Raw genomic sequence first — 21,372 nt, forward strand, 5'->3', positions numbered from 1 at the left:
GCGCAGAAATTTCTGGTGAGTGCGAAATATTAGCACATGGAGATATGCATCTTTGATATCGATAGAAGCCAAAAACTCCCCTCCTTGCAGGATGGACTCAACCGACCGGATTGACTCCATGAGAAAGGATTCAGATGTTCAAGTGCCGATTCAGATCTTTGAGATCTACAATAGGTCTTACTTCTCTGCTTGGTTTTGGAACTGTGAAAAGCTTTGAATAGAAACCTGTGCCCCGTTCCACTAAGGGGACCTCTGATATAACCGACTGGTATAACAGATGATCCAGCGCTAGAAGGAGAGCCTTCTTTTTCTCTGGGTCCTTTGGAATATTTGACCTTAGAAAAAGAGGAGACGGAAAATCTCGGAAATCTAATTTGTAACCTAGAGAAACAGCGGAAGCCACCCATCTGTCTCGACATTGTTCCTGCCAGATCCTTGAGAATAGCAGGAGCCTTCCCCCAACCTGAATGAGCGGGGGCGCCCCTTCATAAGGACACTTTAGCATTCTGTTTTGTGGGCTTTCTGCCTCAAGATCTCTTCTGACCCTGGTGCTGCCCTTGGGGCCTTCCCCTTGACGGTTGAGGCCGTCGAGACTGTCTAGAGGCCGAAGCCCCTGGCACAGGAGGAAGCACACTTAAAGGAGAAATGTTTGAATTTCTTCTTTACTGGTAAAAGAGAGCTTTTGTATGTATGTATCCAAATCATCTCCAAATAGCCATTCCCCAAGAAAAGGGAAACTGGCTAGGAGCTTTTTACACGGTGCTTCGGCTGACCAACTTTTCAGCCATAGCACCCTGCGAGAATGCACTAGTCCAAGCATAAGCTGTGAGGCTTGAATGATAGAATCTTTCATAGCATCTACTGTGAAACACAGTACGTCTGATAAACCAGCACATTGTTGGGCCTGTTCATCAGGCCGAATTTTAAGTATCTCCTCAAACTGTCTTAATGGACTGGGATACGCCAATAGCAGCAAGAACCGGCTGCTCTACTGAACTTGCTAAAGACATATGGCTTTTAGAAAGAAGCTTAAACTTTTTATCTGTTGTATCCTTTAACATTAGTGCATTATCCACCAGACATGTGAGATTCTTGTTCACTGAGGCAATCGCAGCATCAATCGCTGGAACCCCCCATTTCTTATAGAAGTCCTCTTCCATAGTATAAAGTAAGGAGAATAACTTAGGAGGATAATATTCTTTATCCGGATGTTCCCATTCAGCATACATAAGCCTTCATAGCCATGCATGAATAGAAAAGGCATCCCCAGATGGAGGAGGTTTTAATGATCCCAAATTGGAGGTGGGTTCATCAAGAGCGCAGGCAGCAAAAAGGTTGAATGAACCAATTTAGTAAGAGCATGCACAAGCAACCTGCCTTGTGATGTTACTCCTTCTATATTAGGATCCTCAGAAGAGGATAAATAAGTATCTTCCAAATCTTTGGGAAGATCTAACTGATCCCCAGCGTCCTGCACCTCAATAAGAGGGTCCTGAGCACTAGATGGGGATCTGCTACGTTTGACCCCACTATGGAGGGATAAAATAGCATCAATCTTCTTTTCCAAGCCAGCAATGGCAGAAAACAAAACCTCTCGTGTGATATACTCAGAGGCTGAAACTGTAAGGGTAGGGAGAGTCACGCTTTAAGCTTATACTAGAAATATATAAGGGTAAGGAGGTTTAGGGGTTAAAAAGGCATTTTATTATACTAGGAACTGCTTGCAAAGATATATACAAAATTACGCCTGCAAAGCTTTTGCAAGATATTTTTGAAGTGCGGAATTGCTCTGAAAACAGGATATATTTTGTGGTCAGAGCTAGCTTTTAGAATTGTATAGGAAGTAGGAAACATTCATAAGGTGAAATGAAATTTTGTGGTTTTATGTTCAAATTATTATAGACAGTTTTAAAGGTCATGAAATATATTTTTATACATATATGTCTGGGGACCTTTTATCAAAAATTCCCCTAAAAAATCGGCTTAATGTATGACGCACTAATGTCGATGTTTTATGATTGGTCATGTCTTGAATTTCTTGTCTAATCCTGATTGGCTGACAATGCAATGTTTGAAGCACATAAAAGTGGTATGCAGGAAATAAAGAACTCGCAGTCATGATAATCCACAACGCGTATTGTTGTCTGACTTACCCAATCGATTGAGAGGGCTTTCCAGTGAGCACTAAAGTCCAGCTCGAGTTAATCAAGGAGGGGCGCACCTAACAGAAACGTTTTGCGTAGCTGCAACTAGATTCCCCTGATGGCTCAATCTGAACAGCCACATCACTCTCAGAGGAGGATGACATTCTTTTGGAAATGGTTTTAGTTTGTTGTGTAACCATTGACCCTTTAGAGGAGTTCCTGGTCCCCTTGCCACTCATAGCCTGAAGCACAAAGCAGAGGCACTACCAACAAAAGAATGTACACTGCTAGGCTATAGTCCAGAGCAATAGCTGCTATCAATCCTAGCCTATTAAAGTACAATGTGTCAAAGGGAAATTCCTGTGTCTCCAAACCTGATCCAGCCAACCTCCTGCTCTTTCTCTCCACAGCCAGGAGCAGCTATACACACACAGCTCTTAAATCACTTCCTGCACGTGTGGCCGGCGTCTGACAACGTTAGCCACGCCCCCGCCCAAATTACACCCCCCACCTTTCCTTTCAAAGGAAAGTGCTTTCCGCGTGAACCGCATCATGTGGAACCTGCAGACATGGTGGAGGGGGGGTAAATCCTCTGAACGGCCGCGGTCCGTTTTTTTTTTATTCAAAGGAAACTACTTTGGCATCCTATCCCCGAAGGGAAAAAAAAACCACAATATTGGGGCACAGGAGGAGAACCAGACCCCCCTTCTTACCGGAGGATCTGTTGTGGCCGGCGGTCTTATAAATAGAAGGAGAGATTCCTAAGAAAATCTCCCTTCCCTTTTCCTCGCAGCAGAGTTATCTGAGCTAAAGACCCAATCTTTACCCTTCACGGTGGGCTCTGAGACCTTTTAGGAAACCTTCAGGAACAGGGGAACCTCAGGTTACCCACAATCCTGGACCTGCGACAGCACCCTGCCATTAAAAACATTATGGACTTACTACTAAAAAGTACTGGATCCCAGGGTCTAGCTCTCTAAAAGAGAAGCATTCCCAAGCAAAACCTTGTTTCCTTGTTTCTTCGGACACGATCTATTCATCACAGACAAACATCTACTCCAATCTATTACGGCCTCCCACATAGGTACAATATCCTGGTCTGACCATGCTCCAGTCACAATCAAGCTAGCCTCCCTATGCCAAACTCCTAGACATACGATCTGGTGATTAAACATCTCTCTCCTCAACACTCCCCATTTTGAGACCCAAAGAGTCTAGAGATTGAGACTTATTTTTAACAAAAATGTAAACTCAACTGATCACGCCATTTTATGGAATGTTCATAAGACTTGCCTAAGAGGTATTTTCATTAAACTTGTGTCCCAAGCAAAGAAAAAACACTCCTACATCACAGAAACCCTCTTAAAACAGATCCGTACACTGGAATTCACCAACAAAAAATCCCCCTCGAATACTATCTCCTCAGAACTTAAAACCCTTAGACTCCAGCTCAGCGACCACATTTGCAAAAATTTTGACTATTATATAAAGAGACTTCGACTACAAACTTACACAGCAACCAATAAACCAGGGGCCTATATGGCCAAACAATTCAAGAAGCAACTCACTAACAAAAAAAAAAATCACACATCTCACTAACTCCCAAGGTAAGCGCCTAACGAATCCAATCGATATTGTAAATGAGTTTAGCAACTTTTACAGAAAACTCTACAACCTCTCAGATTCAGATCCCCCTTCCATCACCTACCCAAGCGGACATATCCAATTTCTTATCCTCCATATCCCTCCCCTCCATCTCCCCAGAACAACTTTACCTCCTAGCAGCTCAATTCACAAACTGATCCAAAATGTACCACTACATAAAGCCCCAGGCCCTGACAGATTCCCCAATGAATATTAAAAACAATTTGTCCAACCCTTAGTCCCCCATCTATGCGACATGTACAACCAGTTTGTCATTGCCGGTGCAATCCCTAGGGAATCCCTCGATGCCTTAGCGGTCACCATCCCTAAACTGTAAAAAAGCTCCAGACAACCCTGCCAATTACCGTCCAATCGCTCTCCTAAACACGGACACAAAAATCTATGCTAAACTCCTTGCACAACGCCTCTCCTCTGTCATCCCCCAAATTATACACCCTGACCAAGTTGGATTTGTGCCCGGCAGACAATCATCAGACGGAACCAGACGGTTTATTGACCTAATCCAATAGACGGAACATACTACAAAGCCTTCTCTCCTACTATCTTTGGATGCAGAGAAGGCGTTCGATAGGGTATACTGGCCATATATGGAAGCAGTACTCCGTAAATTTGACATATCGGGTACCTTTCTCACTGCCATACTAGGTCTATACACTCATACATCAGCACGCATCTGGACCTCGGGCGTTGTCTCCCACTCCTACCAAATTACCAATGGCACCAGACATGGGTGCCCATTATCCCCTCTAATTTTTTACCCTGGTAATGGAACCTCTAGCACAATCCATAAGATCTGATCCATCGATCTCAGGTATAAATATTGGATATGTTGACCATAAAATAGGTCTCTACGCTGATGTCGTGATCATAGCCCTGACTAACCCCCTAGTGTCTCTACCAGCAGTACAAAAAGTCCTAGAAAAGTTCAGCAGAATATCCATGTACAAATTGAACCACAGTAAATCCATTATGCTTAATCTCGGCCTAGAACACAAAATGTTTAAAACCATCTCCTCTAACTCCCCCTTTGCTTGGGCCCCCAACTATTTTCTTCCATATTTAGGAATCCATCTGACATCCCCAAGCCACATAATACTCAGAACCAACCCAGAAGACCTTGTGGGCAAATTTACAAAAGAACTGAGCTGAGTTCCAGCCTCTTGGGCCAGAAAGATAGCTCAGGCCAAAATGTATTTACTTCCACATGTCTTATATTTTTTTTTTTTCAAACTATACCTCTTCCACTGGTACAAAATCAGATCAAAAAACTCCAGGAAATTATCAACAGCTTTATTTGGCAACAGAAACGCCCCAGAGTGAAAAGAGACACACTTTTGACCCCAGTCCAATATGGTGGCCTAGGAGTAGCAGACATCAAGGCTTACTACCGAGTGTCTATCTTAGATCAACTGAAGGCCTGGTGGTCAGACAAGTGCCACATAACTTGGAAGCAAATAGAAGGCACCATACTACTCACAAACCCTAAACTTCTCCTGGCTGCCACAAAGTGAAGAATCTAATCTTTTCCTTACGTGGTATAACCCTCCCCATGTCCCCACTTGACCTACTCCTGAGACTCTCTATTCTTACCTGGCCTAAACACCTACAGACTCTGGTGACCCACATTCTTATTGCAGCAAGACTAGCAATCACGAGGAAATGGAAATCGACAAACCCCCCCTCTATTGAAAGACGCCATTTAAATACTCAACCAGAACTTCCTAATGGAATTTGCTTTTGCCAAAGCTAACTTTTCCATAAACTGATTTACTAAAACCTGGGAGCTTTGGATCACTAACTCTAGAAGTGCACCATTATATTAGATTTCCTTCTTTCCCTGGAGCAAGTCCTCCACTCCCCTAATCCATCTTAAATATCTTGCACAGTACCCCTACAGTTCATTATAGTGATATCTTGTGCCTATTTGCAGGTCCGTTTTCTGTTTAACAATGTCTCTCCAAAATCAACCCCATAAGTTTTGATGTAACTAGTTAGATGCTACATGTTAACATGCCTCATTCCTTGTTAACATTTCCCTCTTATATATGCACATTGACGCCAGGGTATGCCCAATTGGCAATGTCTCTAAATTACTTTTTCTCTATTGAACTCTAATAAACATTTCAAATAAAAAAAATTATATAAAAAAACATTTTGGCTCACTTTTCTTCCTATTACAAGGATTGTAAACATCCCTTGTAATAGAAAAAAAGCATGACAGGATCTCTTAAATATGAGATCTGGGCTCAAAAAGACCTGCGATTTCATATTTATTTATCATATTTATTTGGCAATGTCTCTAAATTACTTTTTCTCTATTGAACTCTAACATTTCAAATTAAAAAAAATATATAATATAATGCAATAATTTAAAAAAAAAATGTAATTTGAAAAAAATCCATTAAAAAAAATGTCTCCTTTAACCACTTAAGCCCCGGACCATCTTGCAGGCCAAAGACCAGACCACTTTTTGCAATTCGGCACTGCGTCGATTTAACTGAACAAAATTGACCTTCTTTTTTTCCCCACAAATAGAGCTTTCTTTTGGCGGTATTTGATCACCCCTGCACTTTTTATTTTTTGCGCTATAAACAAAAAAAGAGTGACAATTTTGAAAAAAAAAACATTTTTTTACATTTTGCTATAATAAATATCCCCCAAAAATATATAAAAAAAAAACTTTTTCTCAGTTTAGGCCGATACGTATTCTTCTACATATTTTTGGTAAAAAAAACAAAAAAAAACGCAATAAGCGATTATTGATTGCTTTGTGCAAAAGGTATAGCATTTACAAAATAGGTGATAGTTTTATCGGCGATTTTTATCATGACTGCAACATTATGGCGGACACATCGGCGATTGTGGCACCATTGTCATTTATACAGCAATCAGTGCTATACAAACGCACTGATTCCTGTGTAAATGACACGGGCAGTGAAGGGGTTAACCACTAGGTGGCAGTGTAGGGGTTAAGTGTGTCCTAGGGGCGTTTTTAACTGTGGGGGGGGGGGGGCGTGGCTGTCTACGACACGTCACTGATCTCTGTTCCGATCACACGGAGCAGAGATCAGTGACACTGTCACTAGGCAGAACGGGGAGATGCTTGTTTACTTTAGCATCTCCCCATTCTTCCTCCACGTCAGGCCTCACATAGGTTCCAACAGTGCGATGCCACAGCTGCAAATTTAAAGGGATGTACCTGTACGCCCATCTGCCTGTCCGTGCCATTCTGCCAACATACATCGGCGTGTGCCAGTCGGCAAGTGGTTAAAGAGCATTGGGCAGAAGTGACATTTCTGCCAGTCAATGCTATCGAGCAGAGTGGGTGTTATCTTCCCCTCACTCGGCAGCCAGCCAAGCAGAGAAGAGGACCTGATAGTCTCCGCCACAACCGGCAGCTCCGTGAGCCGGTCCGGAAGTCATTGCGGAAGACTGATGACCCCCCCCCATATCTGTAGGATTCTAGAGCACACCAGGACATTTTTTTTTTTACAGGATTTACCCCATATTATTGAGTTGAGGATAGAATCCATAGATTTAAATATGCAGAGAGGTACCGTAAGCAAAAAATATACAGAAGCTTGGGCACCAAGATCATCTTGACTAGGTTTATACATTCCATAACCCTGATGGGGTCTAAGTTTTGGTTTTGAGTGCTGCAAATAGAGATCACACATTAAGTCTAATATAATCTTCAGGGGACAGAGTGACCTGGACACCCAAATATTTAATCTGACTTGCAAGTATCAAGGGGAGAGAAGCTTGAACAGTTGGGGCCCCAAGAACTAGGGGAGGATTTGGGACTTACCCCAATTTATTTGTAGGAAGAATTCCCCAAAATGTTTGATGAGATGCAAGGCTACTGATTGGAAGATGCGGGCCACTCCCTGATACAGAAGCATATAGCCTGCATACAAGCTAATAGTTTCAGATGGAAAGCCTGTAATATCCGGGTGCTCTCTCATGTCTATTGCCAGTGGTTCCCCCCGCCAAGGCCTGCTCAGGGACAAAGAGTCAGAAATCCTGGCAGTTACCTGGATCCTAGAAACAGAAGCTTGGTATAAAAGCTGAAGCCATAACGAATCATGGGTAACTTGCAGATCCAGAAAGTATTTTTATTAGGCATGAATACAATTGGATCCACATGAATCAAGAGGAGGATCACTTTATTTAGCCATAGAGCTAGAATTTTGGCCAAAATTTTAAAAACCAATTATAGGAGTGAAATAATGCAATACGATTCTGGAAACGAGAGATCCTTAACGCGGTTTAGGTATAAGAACCATCAGGGCTTCTCTCATAGAGACTGGGAGGGTGGCTGAGTCAAATATGTACTTAACCATTTGCTTACTGGGCACATATACCCTGCCATGCTACACTGTAAATTTTGAGGGAAAAAAAAGTTTTCATAGTTTGTTATAAAATTTTGCAGCCAATTTTTCTCCTCCATTGACGTGTCCTGATAAGACTGCACTGATGACGCGGCAGTGATCGGCAGCGGTTAGGAGTAATGAAGGGTACTGGTAGGTGACACTGGTTAGCAGCACTGGCGGTCACTGTGTGGGGCCAATATCCCCTTTACAGAAGGCGGTAACTGGGTTTTGTTTAACTTATAAAACCCATAGCATAAACAAGCAGACATGATCAATGAACATGGTCTAATTGAAAAGATATTGCAAGGGCAAGTTCTTGAATGTACCATTTTCAAGGTAATAACTATTTCTAGAGCAAAGTCATGAAGGCACAGCTATTGCAAGTGACTGACACTGGTTTAAATCTAACGGTCTGAAAAATATTTTGGTTCCGTAGGAGATTTATCTAGACGGAAGGCTGGGTATCTGATTGCAGCTGTGAAGACTCATAACTGCCGAGATATACATGGCAAAAAGACTCCACAATAACCAAAACTAAGTGAACAATATGCTTTAAAGAATTTGTTAACAGCCCCCCGCCCCCCCCCCCCCCAAAAAAAGACCCTGTTCCTTTGGAGCATTTTATACAGCACAGTGCTTGTGCTGTCTTCTCGCCCCCTGTAACACCTATAATACCTGGCTGATCCTGCCTGGCTATACCCTCCCCCCTGTACACAGACTCTGATATATCAGAGCTGTTGAGCCCTGACACCGGATTCAACCGTACATGCCTCCACCATCTGCAGCCTGCTCTCTCCTCTGTGCTCTCTCCCCCTCCCCTCTCTGCCTGTCAGCTTGTGACAGTGCCTTCCCACTCAACTCCTGCTGCTCAAATAACGTTCACATCTTCATACCATCCCTTCTGTTTTAATCCAGTGTGCCCCTGTGTGAGTGATTTATAAAAAATAAAATAAAGTCTACTATACCTCATTTTAAAGAGATCACAAGATAGGCTGGCTCCCGCTCTCCTCTCCCGAGTGATGTCAGAGGGAGACCAGTAACACCAATACAATGATCAGTGCTAACAAAAAATGCACTGTCCCTGCACAATAACACTGGCAGGGAAGGGGCGATCATAGGGTTAAGCGTGCTCCTAAGGAGTGATTTCTAACTGTGTGGGGGATGATTGAACTGGAGGAAGAGAGACATCTGTGCTCCTGATTAGCAGGAAGACAAGATCTCTCTCTTCCTCTCTGAGGGAACGGTGGTCTGCCTTGTAGTGAACGATCGGCGAGACCCACTGATTGGTTCCAGCAGTGTCCAATAACAGCAGGAGTGGGTTGCTGGAGACGTCCAAGCGATCCAGAGGCTGAAACAATGTACAGGTATGCGGTTTTGTGCAGCCGGGCCGCCCTGCCGCAGTGAATGTGCATTAGGCGGTCTGGAAGCAGTTAAACCAAGTATTGGTACTTTTGGAAGTGTGGGCAGGTGCCAAGTCCTGCTGGTAAATGAAATCAACATCTCCATAAAGCTGGTCAGCAGGGGGAAGCATGAAGTGCCCTAGAATTTTCTGGTAAAGGATTGTGCGGACTTTGAACTTGATAAGACACAGTGGACCAACACTAGCAGATGACATGGCTCCCCAAATCATCACGGACTGTGGAAAATTTTGCATTTCATTTGGAAAGCAAGGTCCCAGAGTCAAGGAAGAGTGAAGAGAATGTTGTGACTTCATGAAGAAATACATTTAATATTCACTGTCAGAGATGAGAGATTTCAGTAGGCCTGAAAAAGTGGATGAACTATAATCCTGATATTATTGAACTGTTACCCTTTTGGAGACCTTTAAAACAAAATATATTCACTCACACTTTTTGTTTTTCCAAATGTGCAGGGGATTAGTCATCTGTAACTTTTACAAACCCTGTGTTGAAACAAGAGACTGGAACAATGGTAGCTTTTGTCAACAAAGATGTGTACTTATTTTGTTGGTTAGATTGAGAAGACCAAACTTGCATAGGGAATGATCACATGGAAATAACCCTTAACTAGAAAACCCATTGTGCGCAAGTGAAGACTATTTGGACAATATACAACCATGAAGACAAAATTTAATAGCTGACACCTTGTCCAACAAAACTTATTGTGTGAATTTTAGGGCACAGCTAAGCCATCTAAACATTTATTGGACTGCTCAACGTCCATCTCAAGACATGGTGTTAGAGGGATATGCAAGTCAGACATATTTTAAAAGTACTCATACCGTGAATAAAAGTCAAATTATATGTGATATTTGTAGGTCACAAAAGAGATATTATAATTTTAGTATATAATGATCTAAAGAACTTTGTCATGAAGAAAATATATATGAAAGTGTATCATAAGTAGAAGTGTTTTAGCAACGAATTAGTATTATGAAAAACATATAATCAAGATTATAAATGTATAAGAATTGAACCTATGTCTAGATAAACAAATATTGATTGGATACCCGAATTATACATGTATCCATATAGCTAATAAATGTATGTGATTTTGATTGATATATATATATATATATATATATATATATATATATATATATATATATATATAACCGGTGTCCTTTCTAAATGGACTAAAGATTTAATAGCTATACATATATATATAACCATTTTATACAATGGGGATTAGTCAAAATGATGTTAAGCAAATGATCTATTATATCGGTTACTATGATTCCTGAACACTAGAGATAGATTCGTTAGAACATATATAAAAATTAATGCATATTTAAAAAAATATTAACTTAACCACTTCAGCCCCGGACCAATTGACAGCCTAAGGACCAGAGGTCTTTTTACAATTTCGCACTGCACTGCTTTAACTGGTAATTGCGTGGTCATGCAATGTTGTACCCAAACGAAATTTGCGTCCTTTTCTTCCCACAAATAGAGCTTTCTTTTTTTTTTTTTTTCAAAAAATTTTTATTGAGAAAAGAAAAGGGTACATTACAAATGGGTGAGCAGTACGTACAAAATTTTTCTCATTTTGAAAATGCACAGGCTATATAATAGCAATATATTGAGCAACAATTGGTGCCATGGCACCGTCCCATAAATCACATAGTGGAGAGTATCACTCTCCCTGACAGTCAAATAGAAACGAGGTAGCAATAACTGGATGGATCATGGAACAATTAGACACTAACTCAACCTCGGGAAGAAGAACAATATATATATCATATCATCAAGAGGGCTCTGATTGGGGGGGAGGGGGGGGGGGCGTAAGTGCAGTCTTGTCGTGGGTAGCTACCCAGTGGTGGAGGGGGTTGCGGTGGGCCATTGGCCATTGTAGATAAAAGAGTGTTCATCAAGGTAAGCTTGTTCCTGAGGAGTTAGTTGCGATTTCACAAAAGAGTCCCATGTGCTGTGGAAGCACTGAACGGCCTTTTTGTGGGCTAGATTAGCATTAATTTTGTCACGGAATAGGAGATGTAGGAGATCTCTGTGAACCTGCATGACTGAGGGTGGAACAGAAGATGTCCAATTGGCTAGTATGGCCCGTCTTGCCATCAGGAGGCATATCAAGGCCCATTCTTTGTCTCGTGGGCCAGAAACTTTCGACCAGGGAAGTAGTGTGGCATCCCAATATCCAAAAATAAGAAGTAAAGGGTCTTTGGGTAGCTTCAGCAGTGTGTTCTTAAAGATGAAAGGCAGGATTTGGTCCCAGAACGCCGAGATAAAGGAGCAAGTCCAGTAACGATGCGCGAGAGAGGGCTTAGGTTGTTGGCATAGAGGGCATAGTGAAGACGGAGTGGAGTGGGGTTGTTTGGCATGGAGAAAGGGGATGTGTGCCCGGTGAGCGATTTTGAGTTGTGTTTCCCTCCAGAATTCATTGGGAACCAAATTGTAGACTGTGCGAAGACCTTGAAGGATCTTGTCCACCATATCATCGTTCGGGAAGTCTTTTGCCCAATTAGACACTGATGAGGAATCCAAGGGAGGCGTCGTTTGGATGAGTAGAGGCTTATAGATATCCGAGATTTTGTATGAGTCCTTCTGTATAAGTGTCTCGAGGAATGACGATGTGAATCTTGTGGATGCATCTCTGCAGGTGTTGCGGAGAAAGCTGAGACATTGGCCATGATGAAACGAGGAGGTTGCGGTGAGGGAGAATCGAGTAGCTAGAGTATGAAAAGGTAGAGCCTGGCCAGTAGCAGGATCACAAAGGGAGAAGAAGGTGGAGAGACCCTTTTGCCGCCAGGAGTCATAGGAATTATGTTCCAGACCTGGAGAGACGCTCGGGTTGCCTTGAATCGGGAGAAATTTTGAGATGAAAGGAGAGAGCCGGAGGCTTTGCCTTACCTCCCGCCATGCTATAGCAGTGTCTCTCAGCAGAAGGTTATGTTGATATGGTGTTGGTAGAGATTTCCACTTACAGTGGAGAAGGGCTGTTAGAGAGTAGGGGTGGACCATTGCGGCCTCCAATTGGTAATTAGAGCATTTGGATTTTTGGGTTTAGAGCTTTCTTTTGATGGTATTTGATTGCCTCTGCGATTTTTATTTTTTGCGATATAAATGGAAAAAGACCGAAAATTTTGAGAGAAAAAAATAAAATAAAAAAAAAAGATATTTTCTACTTTTTGTTATAAGAAAAATCGAACAAACTAAATTTTAGTCATACATTTAGGGCAAAATTTATTCAGCCACATGTCTTTAGTAAAAAAAAAAAAGTCAATAAGCGTATATTTATTGGTTTGCGCAAAAGTTATAGCGTCTACAAACTAGAGTACATTTTCTGGAATTTACACAGCTTTTAATTTATGACTGCCTATCTCATTTCTTGAGGTGCTAAAATGGCAGGGCAGTACAACCCCCCCCCCCCCCAAATGACCCCATTTAGGAAAGTAGACACCCCAAGGAAATTGCTGAGGGGCATGTTGAGCCCACTGAATATATATATATTTTTTTGTCCCAAGTGATTGAATGATGACACAAAAAAAAAAAGTTTACAAAAAGTTGTCACTAAATGATATATTGCTCACACATGCCATAGTTATATGTGGAAGTGCACCCCAAAATATATTCTGCTGCTTCTCCTGAGTACGGGGATACCACATATGTGGGACTTTTTGGAAGTCTAGCCACGTACGGGACCCCGAAAACCAATCACTGCCTTCAGGATTTCTAAGGGTGCAAATTTTTGATTTCACTCCTCACTACCTATCAGTTTCTAAGGCCATAAAATGCCAAAATAGCACAACCCAACCCCCCCCCCCCCATGACCCCATTTTGGAAAGTAGACACCCCAAGCTATTTACTGAGAGGCATGTTGAGTCCATGAAATATTTTATATTTTGCCACAAGTTGCAGGAATATTACAATTTTTTATTTTTTTGCACAAAGTTGTTACTAAATGATATATTGCTCACACATGCTATGGGCATAAGTGAAATTACACTCCAAAATAAGTTCTGCTGCTTCTCCAGAGTACGGGGATACCACATGTGGGGGACTTTTTGGGAGCCTAGCCATGTACGGGACCCCGAAAACCAAGCACTGCCTTCAGGATTTAAATATAAAACGCTACCAAAAAAAAACTGTTAGCGATCGCAGGGCTCAGGCCTGACTCTGCAAACGCTGCAGTTATGTGTTTAGTGTTTTGTAAGTGACAGTGATCAATTGATACTGCACTTGGGTGGGCTGGGCGGAGGGGCAAAACGCAGGTGCTAGCAGGTATCTGGGCTGATCCCCCTAACAATGCGTTTTTTTTGGAACCCTAAACTGCTGGGGAAGCTAGTATAGATCTGATCAGATCAGATATTGATCTGTTCAGATACTATACCACTACGGGAGGTTTATGCTTTGCACGTGGGTGTTAGCGGTACTGGCACTAACCTAGCGCTGTCTGGGGTGACGCAGACCCTGTGACCCTAAAACCTAACTGATATCACCGCCGGGTGATCAGGGGGTTAAACCTTTATTGGGTAATAAATGGTGGGTGCCCTGATGCTATAAAAAGCAAACTAACCAGAGTCACCCGTAACACTTATAGGGTGATCACTGGTGAAAGGGTTAACTAGGGGCAATCAGGGGGTTCAAATTTTTATTAGGTAGTATATGGGAGTCCCTGGCGCTATATAAAAACCTGACAGGGAACCTAAATAACTAACTGGCTAACCAGCGTCACCAGTGGCACTTGTACGGTGATCGCTGGTGAAAGGGTTAACTAGGGGCAATCAGGGGTTTAAAACCATTACTGGGTAGTATATGGGGGTACCTAGCGCTATAAAAACCTGGCGGTGAACCTAAAAAAATAACTAGCTACCTAGCGGCACCAGTGACACTAATGCAGCGATCAGAAAAACTATCGCTTAGTGACACTTGCAAAAGGGGGTGAAAGGGTTAACTCTAGGGGCAATCAAGGGGTTAAACCTTTATTGGGGGGGCAGGGGGCTATCCTGGACCTAACACTAACTGCCCTGACAGTTTTTACTGTCACAACTGACACTAAATGCAGTGATCAGTAAATAAATGATCACTGCAATCAGTGACACTGACTGGGGGGGGGGGGGGTTTGTGTGCCTATGTGTACCTACATGTCAGTGTAGTGTTTGGTGCACTTACTTTCTCTGTTCTCCTTGCAGTCCGGGCAAAAAGACCGCCCCGAGGAGAATGACATCACTTCCTCCCTGCCTATGTTTACAATACACAGCGGGGGAAGCTTCTCATTCCCCAGAAGTGATCGAGAGGGGATGGCCGTCGGTTTCCATCCAGGATCGCTCCTGAAGCGAAACGGACCGCCGCATCCAGCAGGAGGGGGTCCGAACGGAGCCCCCACCCGCTGGAAGGCAAGCACGTACATGTACGTGCTTGTGCCTGTCAGTGCCATTGCACCGACGTACATTGCCATGCGGCAGTCCTTAAGTGGTCAAAGAGATAAAAACCAAACACATGTGAGACACCTGGTGGTTGAAGGTGCTATTACCTTAAAATCATTAGACTCCTGGGAAAGCTAACCATTACATGTTGCCTGCCAATGAGGAGGGAACACATACCTTCTGGGCAGAACAGTATAATTGTATGATCTTTTTGTTTAAGAGGATATTTAAGAAACAAGAAAGATGCCATAGAGAGAGCTCGGGGACATACCCTGGGGGGACACTGGGAGACCCCCAGACAAACTGACACTCATGCACCATGCATGAATACATATTTTTACATTCACGAAGATCCCTGCTCCTTGGAACTCAGAGGTCACACAAAGTAATTCCTCTGTAAGAGAATCCATGTTGAAAGCCACGGCTGCCATCTTAAAAATCCTGGTAACCAAAAATCCAGACTAGTAGCCATTTGGAATCTTCTATGTTCTCTTAAATATTGATGTTTTGAATATTCTACTATTGAAAATCATTCTCCTGAATCAATAACCACCTTTTAAATTTTTATCTAAATTAAATTTTTCATTATAAATTTCTTTTTGCATAGTTGCCAATTTTATTGACAAACGTCTAATTTATTTCACATTGTTAACCACTTACTTACCTGCAGTATAGTAACGGTTGGACGTGTGAAATAGAGACATTCTGTTTAATTGTCAAAAGGTTATTGATTCTACCGAGAAGTGATAATGGTGATAATTAAGTCCAAAGTACTATACTCCCATTTTGTGGGTGTTTCCATTAATTGTCAAGGTGTTCATGTGACGCAATTGATATTTTAATTTCATGTAAATATTTGTCTTTTGTCAACCAATAAATGTAACTATTTTGTATGCTCACTTATATCCGTGAATAAGGTTCACATGTATAGACTGTGTCAAATAGATTGATTTTGTATCTTAAAAATATCTTAGTTAAAAATTACTTAATAAATACTGTGCGGGAAACTGTCCTTAAAAAGCACAAGACATACAATCCAAGCTGCATGAGGTCCAGTGTGAAGTTTACACAGAGTAATTTGGGGAGCCATATAGAATATAGGAGTTTCACTTTTAGGATTGAAATACCAAAATAAATCAACTTTTTGATGATATTCTAATTTCATGAGACGCACCTGTAGATATGTCTTGATCAAAGAAAAAAATCATGTGAAAGAGAAAATGGCTAGTAGAAATAGGTAAACATTCCATAATAAAGAAAAGATGCCCATCCTTTTAGGACACTATGGGGGTTATTTATGAAAGGCAAAGCCACTTTGCACTACAAGTACAAACTACAAATGCACTTGAAATTGCACTGAAAGTGCAATCGCTGTAAATCTAAGGGGTAGATCTGAAATGAGGGGATTTTATTATCCAATCATGTGCAAGCTAAAATGCTGTTTTCTATTCTCCTCACATGTCCCCCTCGGATCTAAAGTGACTGCCCTTCCAGTGCACTTGTAGTGCAAAGTGGATTTGCCTTTAGTAAATAAACACCGTCCGAAAAAAAATCTGAGGCGTGCTGAGACCTCTAAGGGGTTGTACAATGATGGAAACTTCTTTTAGCTGCCAGTGTCCAAATCCTCCTGTAAGCAGTAGTATAAACAATTTATTATGAATCCTGGCTCTTTTAACCGATTCGCGCCCGCCCTATAGCCGAAATTCGGCTACAGAGCGGACACTATCTGCCGGGAGGCCGTCCCTGGACGTCCTCCTGTTTACTTCCGCAATGCGCGCTCCCGGGAGCGCGCATCGGGGAAGTTCTGTGCTGGCCGTGTCCCTCGGACACAGCCAGTCACAGATCGCTGTAAACGGCCAATCACAGCGGCCGTTTACAGCGCGATCGGCCTATCCAATAAGAGATGATCTCATATGTAAACATATGAGATCATCTCTCAGTGCCGCTCTCCCTCCTCACACAGACAGCATGTGAGAAGGGACAGATGAACAGCTGCAGCGGCCGTAAGAAAAAAAAAAAAAACAAGTAAAAAAAAGTCCCATCCACCCCAGTGCCATCTGTTAGTGCCACCTGTTGTCAGTGCCATTTGTCCCCAGTGCCATCTGTCATCAGTGTCACCTGTCATCAGTGCCGCATAGTATCATCTGTCATCAGTGCCACATTAGTGCCATGTATCAGTGCCATCTGTCATAAGTGTCACTTATAATTGCCATCTGTCATCAGTGTCACCTGTCATCAGTGCCGCATAGTGCCATCTGTCATCAGTGCCACATTAGTGCCATGTATCAGTGCCATTTGCCATCAGTGCCACCTGTCATGTCACGTGCCATCTGTTGTCAGTGTCATGTGTCATTGGTGCCACGTATTAGTGCCATCTGTCGGTGCCACATATTAGTGCCACGTATTAGTGCCACCTGTCATCAGTGCCACGTATTAGTGGCACCTGTCATCAGTGCCACGTATTAGTGGCACCTGTCATCAGTGCCACGTATTAGTGGCACCTGTCATCAGTGCCACGTATCAGTGCCACGTGTCATTGTCCTGGTGCTCCAGGGCCTTCAAAAGTGTAATAGGTAGTCAACAAGTTAGATGTGACGGCGCTCCCTGCATGTTGGGCCTCTCTATGTGGCCAGGCTGTGAAAAAGTCCCACACATGTGGTATTGTAATACTCAGGAGGAGTAGCAGAATTTTTTTGGGGTTGTCAATTGTGGTATACACATGCCATGTGAGAAAAATAACCTATTACAACGACAATTTTGTGGAAAAAAATAAAAAAAATTTAAAATCTTAATTTTGCAAAGAATTGGGGGGAAAAAATGACATCAAAAAGCTCACCATGCCTCTTACTAAATACCTTGGAATGTCTACTTTCCAAAAAAGGGTCATTTGGGGGGTATTTTTACTTTCCCGACTTGTTCGGGTCACAAGAAATGAGATAGACCACCAGTACATCAGATGTGATCAATGTTGTATGATTCACACCACAGTTTGTAGACTCTCTAACTTTCACAAAGACCAAATAATATCCACTAATTTGGGTTATTTTTACCAAAGCCATGTAGCAGTATAAATTGTGGCCAAAATGTATGAAGAAAAATTAATAATTTGCATAATTTTTTCACAGAAACAAAGAAATATGCGTTTTTTTCAAAATTTTCAGTCTTTTTTCATTTATAGCGCAAAAAATAGAAGCCCCAAAGGTGATCAAATACCACCAAAAGAAATCTCTATTTGTGGGAAAAAAAGGACAAAAAATTCATTTGGGTAGTGTTGCATGACTGAGTAATTGTCAAAGTGTGAGAGCACCGAAAGCTGAAAATTGGTCTGGGCAGAAAGGGTGTTTAAGTGCCCAGTAAGCAAGTGGTTAATGAATGGGAAAGACAATTAATTACCTGTTAACAGAGAAGATGAAGTTCTTCCATCATTGTGGCTCCTCCTTGAATCTGTAGTATTATCACTCTTGATTGCATTAGTATAAGTAGCCTATTTGGGATGAAAATTTTGATTAGAACATGCTGTATTTGTTTTATTGCTAATGTTCTGAGGTACTAATTTGATGTGATAATTTTAGGCCCCTTTCAGACTTGGGCGGTGGGTGCGCAGGCGGTAAACGCTATTTTTACAGTCGATTTACTGTTAATTTTGCTGCGCTATTCGGCCCCTAGCTTGCACTTTCACCCCCCCCCCCGCACTAGCAGGCGAGCAAGGGTTAAAACCACTGCAAAGCGCTGCTGCAGCATAGCTCCAAAGATGCTGCTAGCAGGACTTTTTTTTTAGCGTCCTGCCAGCGCACCTCTCCAGGTTGAAAGCCCTCGGGGCTTTCACATTGGAGACACAGGAGTGGCTCTTTCAGGGCGCTTTGCAGGTACTATTTTTAGCGCTGCAGTGCCTGCAAAGCATACCAGCCCCAAATACTGTAGCTGCAGAGTGAGGGAGGTGGCACAGGTACCTACACAAAACCTGTTACACCTTTCTGAAACGTCCTTTTATGGCCTAATCTTTGTTCTAACAGGCTCCAATTCATCGAGGTAGTTTCAGTTCTTGCCACAAAATCCTGCCACGACACCTTTCATACAGTCCCTTCTATATAATGGGAGTCAGCCGTTTCCTAAACCTGGTTTCACACTGCTGTGGTGCAAGATACTGCATGTAAATCACACAGGAATTGCAGCAAATTCCTGTGCGATTTATATGATATCTCTGAGGGAGGATTTGAGACATGGATTTGTATTGCTCAGATTACATCCCCACCAAACAGATGCACATCCAGGACATCTGATTCTGCAAATTGGACTGCATCTTGCAAACCAATTGCGGGGTGTCGTTAACATACACTTCACAAACGGTTTGCATGGATGGGTTGCGATTTTGATACGTGCCGTATCCGTAGCGATTTCGCACCACATCTAGTGTGAACCTAGGCTAAAGGAGTTTGCAGCAGTCCCCCAAACTTTCTCCTTCCTTTTAGCAACAAATAATTTGCTACTAATTAAAAAAGCAACATGACATTTGCCTTAATGCATTTCTTCAAGAATTCAAGTCCATCTTACAGTTCTATCAGACTTCTCCCAAAGCTGAATGAAGAACAAAGAGTGGAATCTGGTCAAACTAGCAAGTTTACTACAGACCCCAGCTTGTACGGTGTTTAGCTTAAAACTTTTTTTTTACCTTAAAGTGGAACTTTAGGATAACTTATTATAATTAGTGGACAGGCAGGATTTTTAACCACTTGCTGCATGCCATATAGCAAAATGACGGTGGCAGAGTGGTTTCAATACACTGACCAGACTCATATGACGTCAGCGATCGTTGTTGCTGTGTGTCAGTCTGACAACACTGATCTAGGTAAAGAGTCTCTGACGGAGACTCTTTACCACGTGATCAGCAGTGTCCAATCACGGCTGATCACAATGTAAACGGGAAGAGCCGGTGATCGGTTTTTTCCTCACTTGAGTTTGTCAGACACGAGGAGAGACGATCGGCTGCTCCTCTGACAGGGGGGTCTGTGCTGGTCGTTTAACAGCGCAGTCCCCCTGAGGATGCCCACACTAGACCACCAGGGATGCCAATCAGTGCCCACAATGGATGCCAATCAGTGCCCACAAGATTGGCAGGCATTATTGTTTGGCAGTGACTGGCATCCATCCGTGCCGTCCATCAGTGCCCATCCGTGCCGTCCATCAGTGCTCCCTCATTGGTGCAGCCCCATCAGTGCCCATCAGTGAAGGAGAAAACACACTTATTTACAAAGTTTTGTAACTGAAACAAAAAGAAAACTTTTTTCAAAATGTTTTAACTTTTTTTTTGTTTAGCAGAAAAAAAATCCCAGAGGTGATCAAATACCACCAAAACAAAGCTCTATTGGTGAGAACAAGATTATTAAAACTTCGTTTGGGTACAGTGTAGCATGGCCACGCAATTGTCAAAGTGCGACAGCGCTGAAAGATGAAAATTGGTCTGGACAGGAAGGTGTATAAGTGCCCGGTATTGGAGTGGTTAATGCAGAAAAGACATGCTTTGTCTTTTCTGCACTAAAACTACTTACCTGCCTGTCTGCCCTTGTGCAGTGAACGGCAGATGCGCAGCTCGCTGTACACATTTGACAAAGCCAAATCTTACTGAACTCCCGCACATGCGTGGGAGTGATGTCATCGCCGCCTGGTCAATGATAGCAGCCAGCGATCAAGACCAGAAAGTCGGCCGCCCAAAAATGTCAGTGGTTGCGTGGGGAGCTCAAGGGCACTGCATCGCTGAAGCTGAGCGGAGCATTGTTCCATTTTAATGCATTCCCAGCATTAAAGGGGCTGTAAAGTAAAAATTTTTATTTTTTTAAAATAACAAACATGTCATACTTACCTCCACTGTGCAGCTCGTTTTGCACAGAGTGGCCCCGAACCTGCTCTTCTGGGGTCCCTCGGCGGCTGTCTCTGCTTCCTCCCACAGGTGCTTCTCACGTTAATGCGAGCTCCCTCGCATTGGTGAGAAGCACTGCGGGCGCGCTCCCGTGATACAGCCGGCGGCTATAGCCGCTCGCTGTATCACAAGGCCCCGCCCCCCGGCGCGCTGCGTCATTGGATGTGATTGACAGCAGTGCGAGCCAATGGCTGCGCTGCTTTCAATCCATCCACTCCAGCCAATCAGCGGCCAGGCTGAGCGGCGAAGAGGACGGCGGGGGCGAGCGCGGGATTTTCGAGGGGTGAGGTAAGTAAAACGGGGGGACTGGGGGCGCCGGCAGTGTGAGATGTTTTTTCACCTTAATGCATAGAATGCATTAAGGTGAAAAAACATTTACCTTTACAACCCCTTTAAGGTAAATAATGTCTTAGTGTTTATATCAACCCCTCACCC

The 21,372-nt window shown here is 42.8% G+C and overlaps 1 protein-coding gene across 4 annotated transcripts in view; it reads right to left on the reverse strand.

The window, feature by feature from the left end:
• Positions 1-21,372, reverse strand: part of CENPC (centromere protein C) — a 522,895-nt gene that overhangs the window by 259,715 nt on the left and 241,808 nt on the right. For all 4 annotated transcript variants that reach the window (XM_077476133.1, XM_077476132.1, XM_077476131.1 and 1 more), the window contains one exon: positions 18,417-18,507. In XM_077476133.1, coding sequence (XP_077332259.1) covers positions 18,417-18,507 — 91 coding nt within the window. The remainder of the gene's footprint in view (positions 1-18,416; positions 18,508-21,372) is intronic.

The sequence above is a fragment of the Lithobates pipiens genome, unplaced genomic scaffold (genome assembly GCF_037356315.1).
Source record: "Lithobates pipiens isolate NorthernLeopardFrog02 unplaced genomic scaffold, aLitPip1_a1.2 Scaffold_13, whole genome shotgun sequence".
NCBI lineage: Eukaryota > Metazoa > Chordata > Amphibia > Anura > Ranidae > Lithobates > Lithobates pipiens.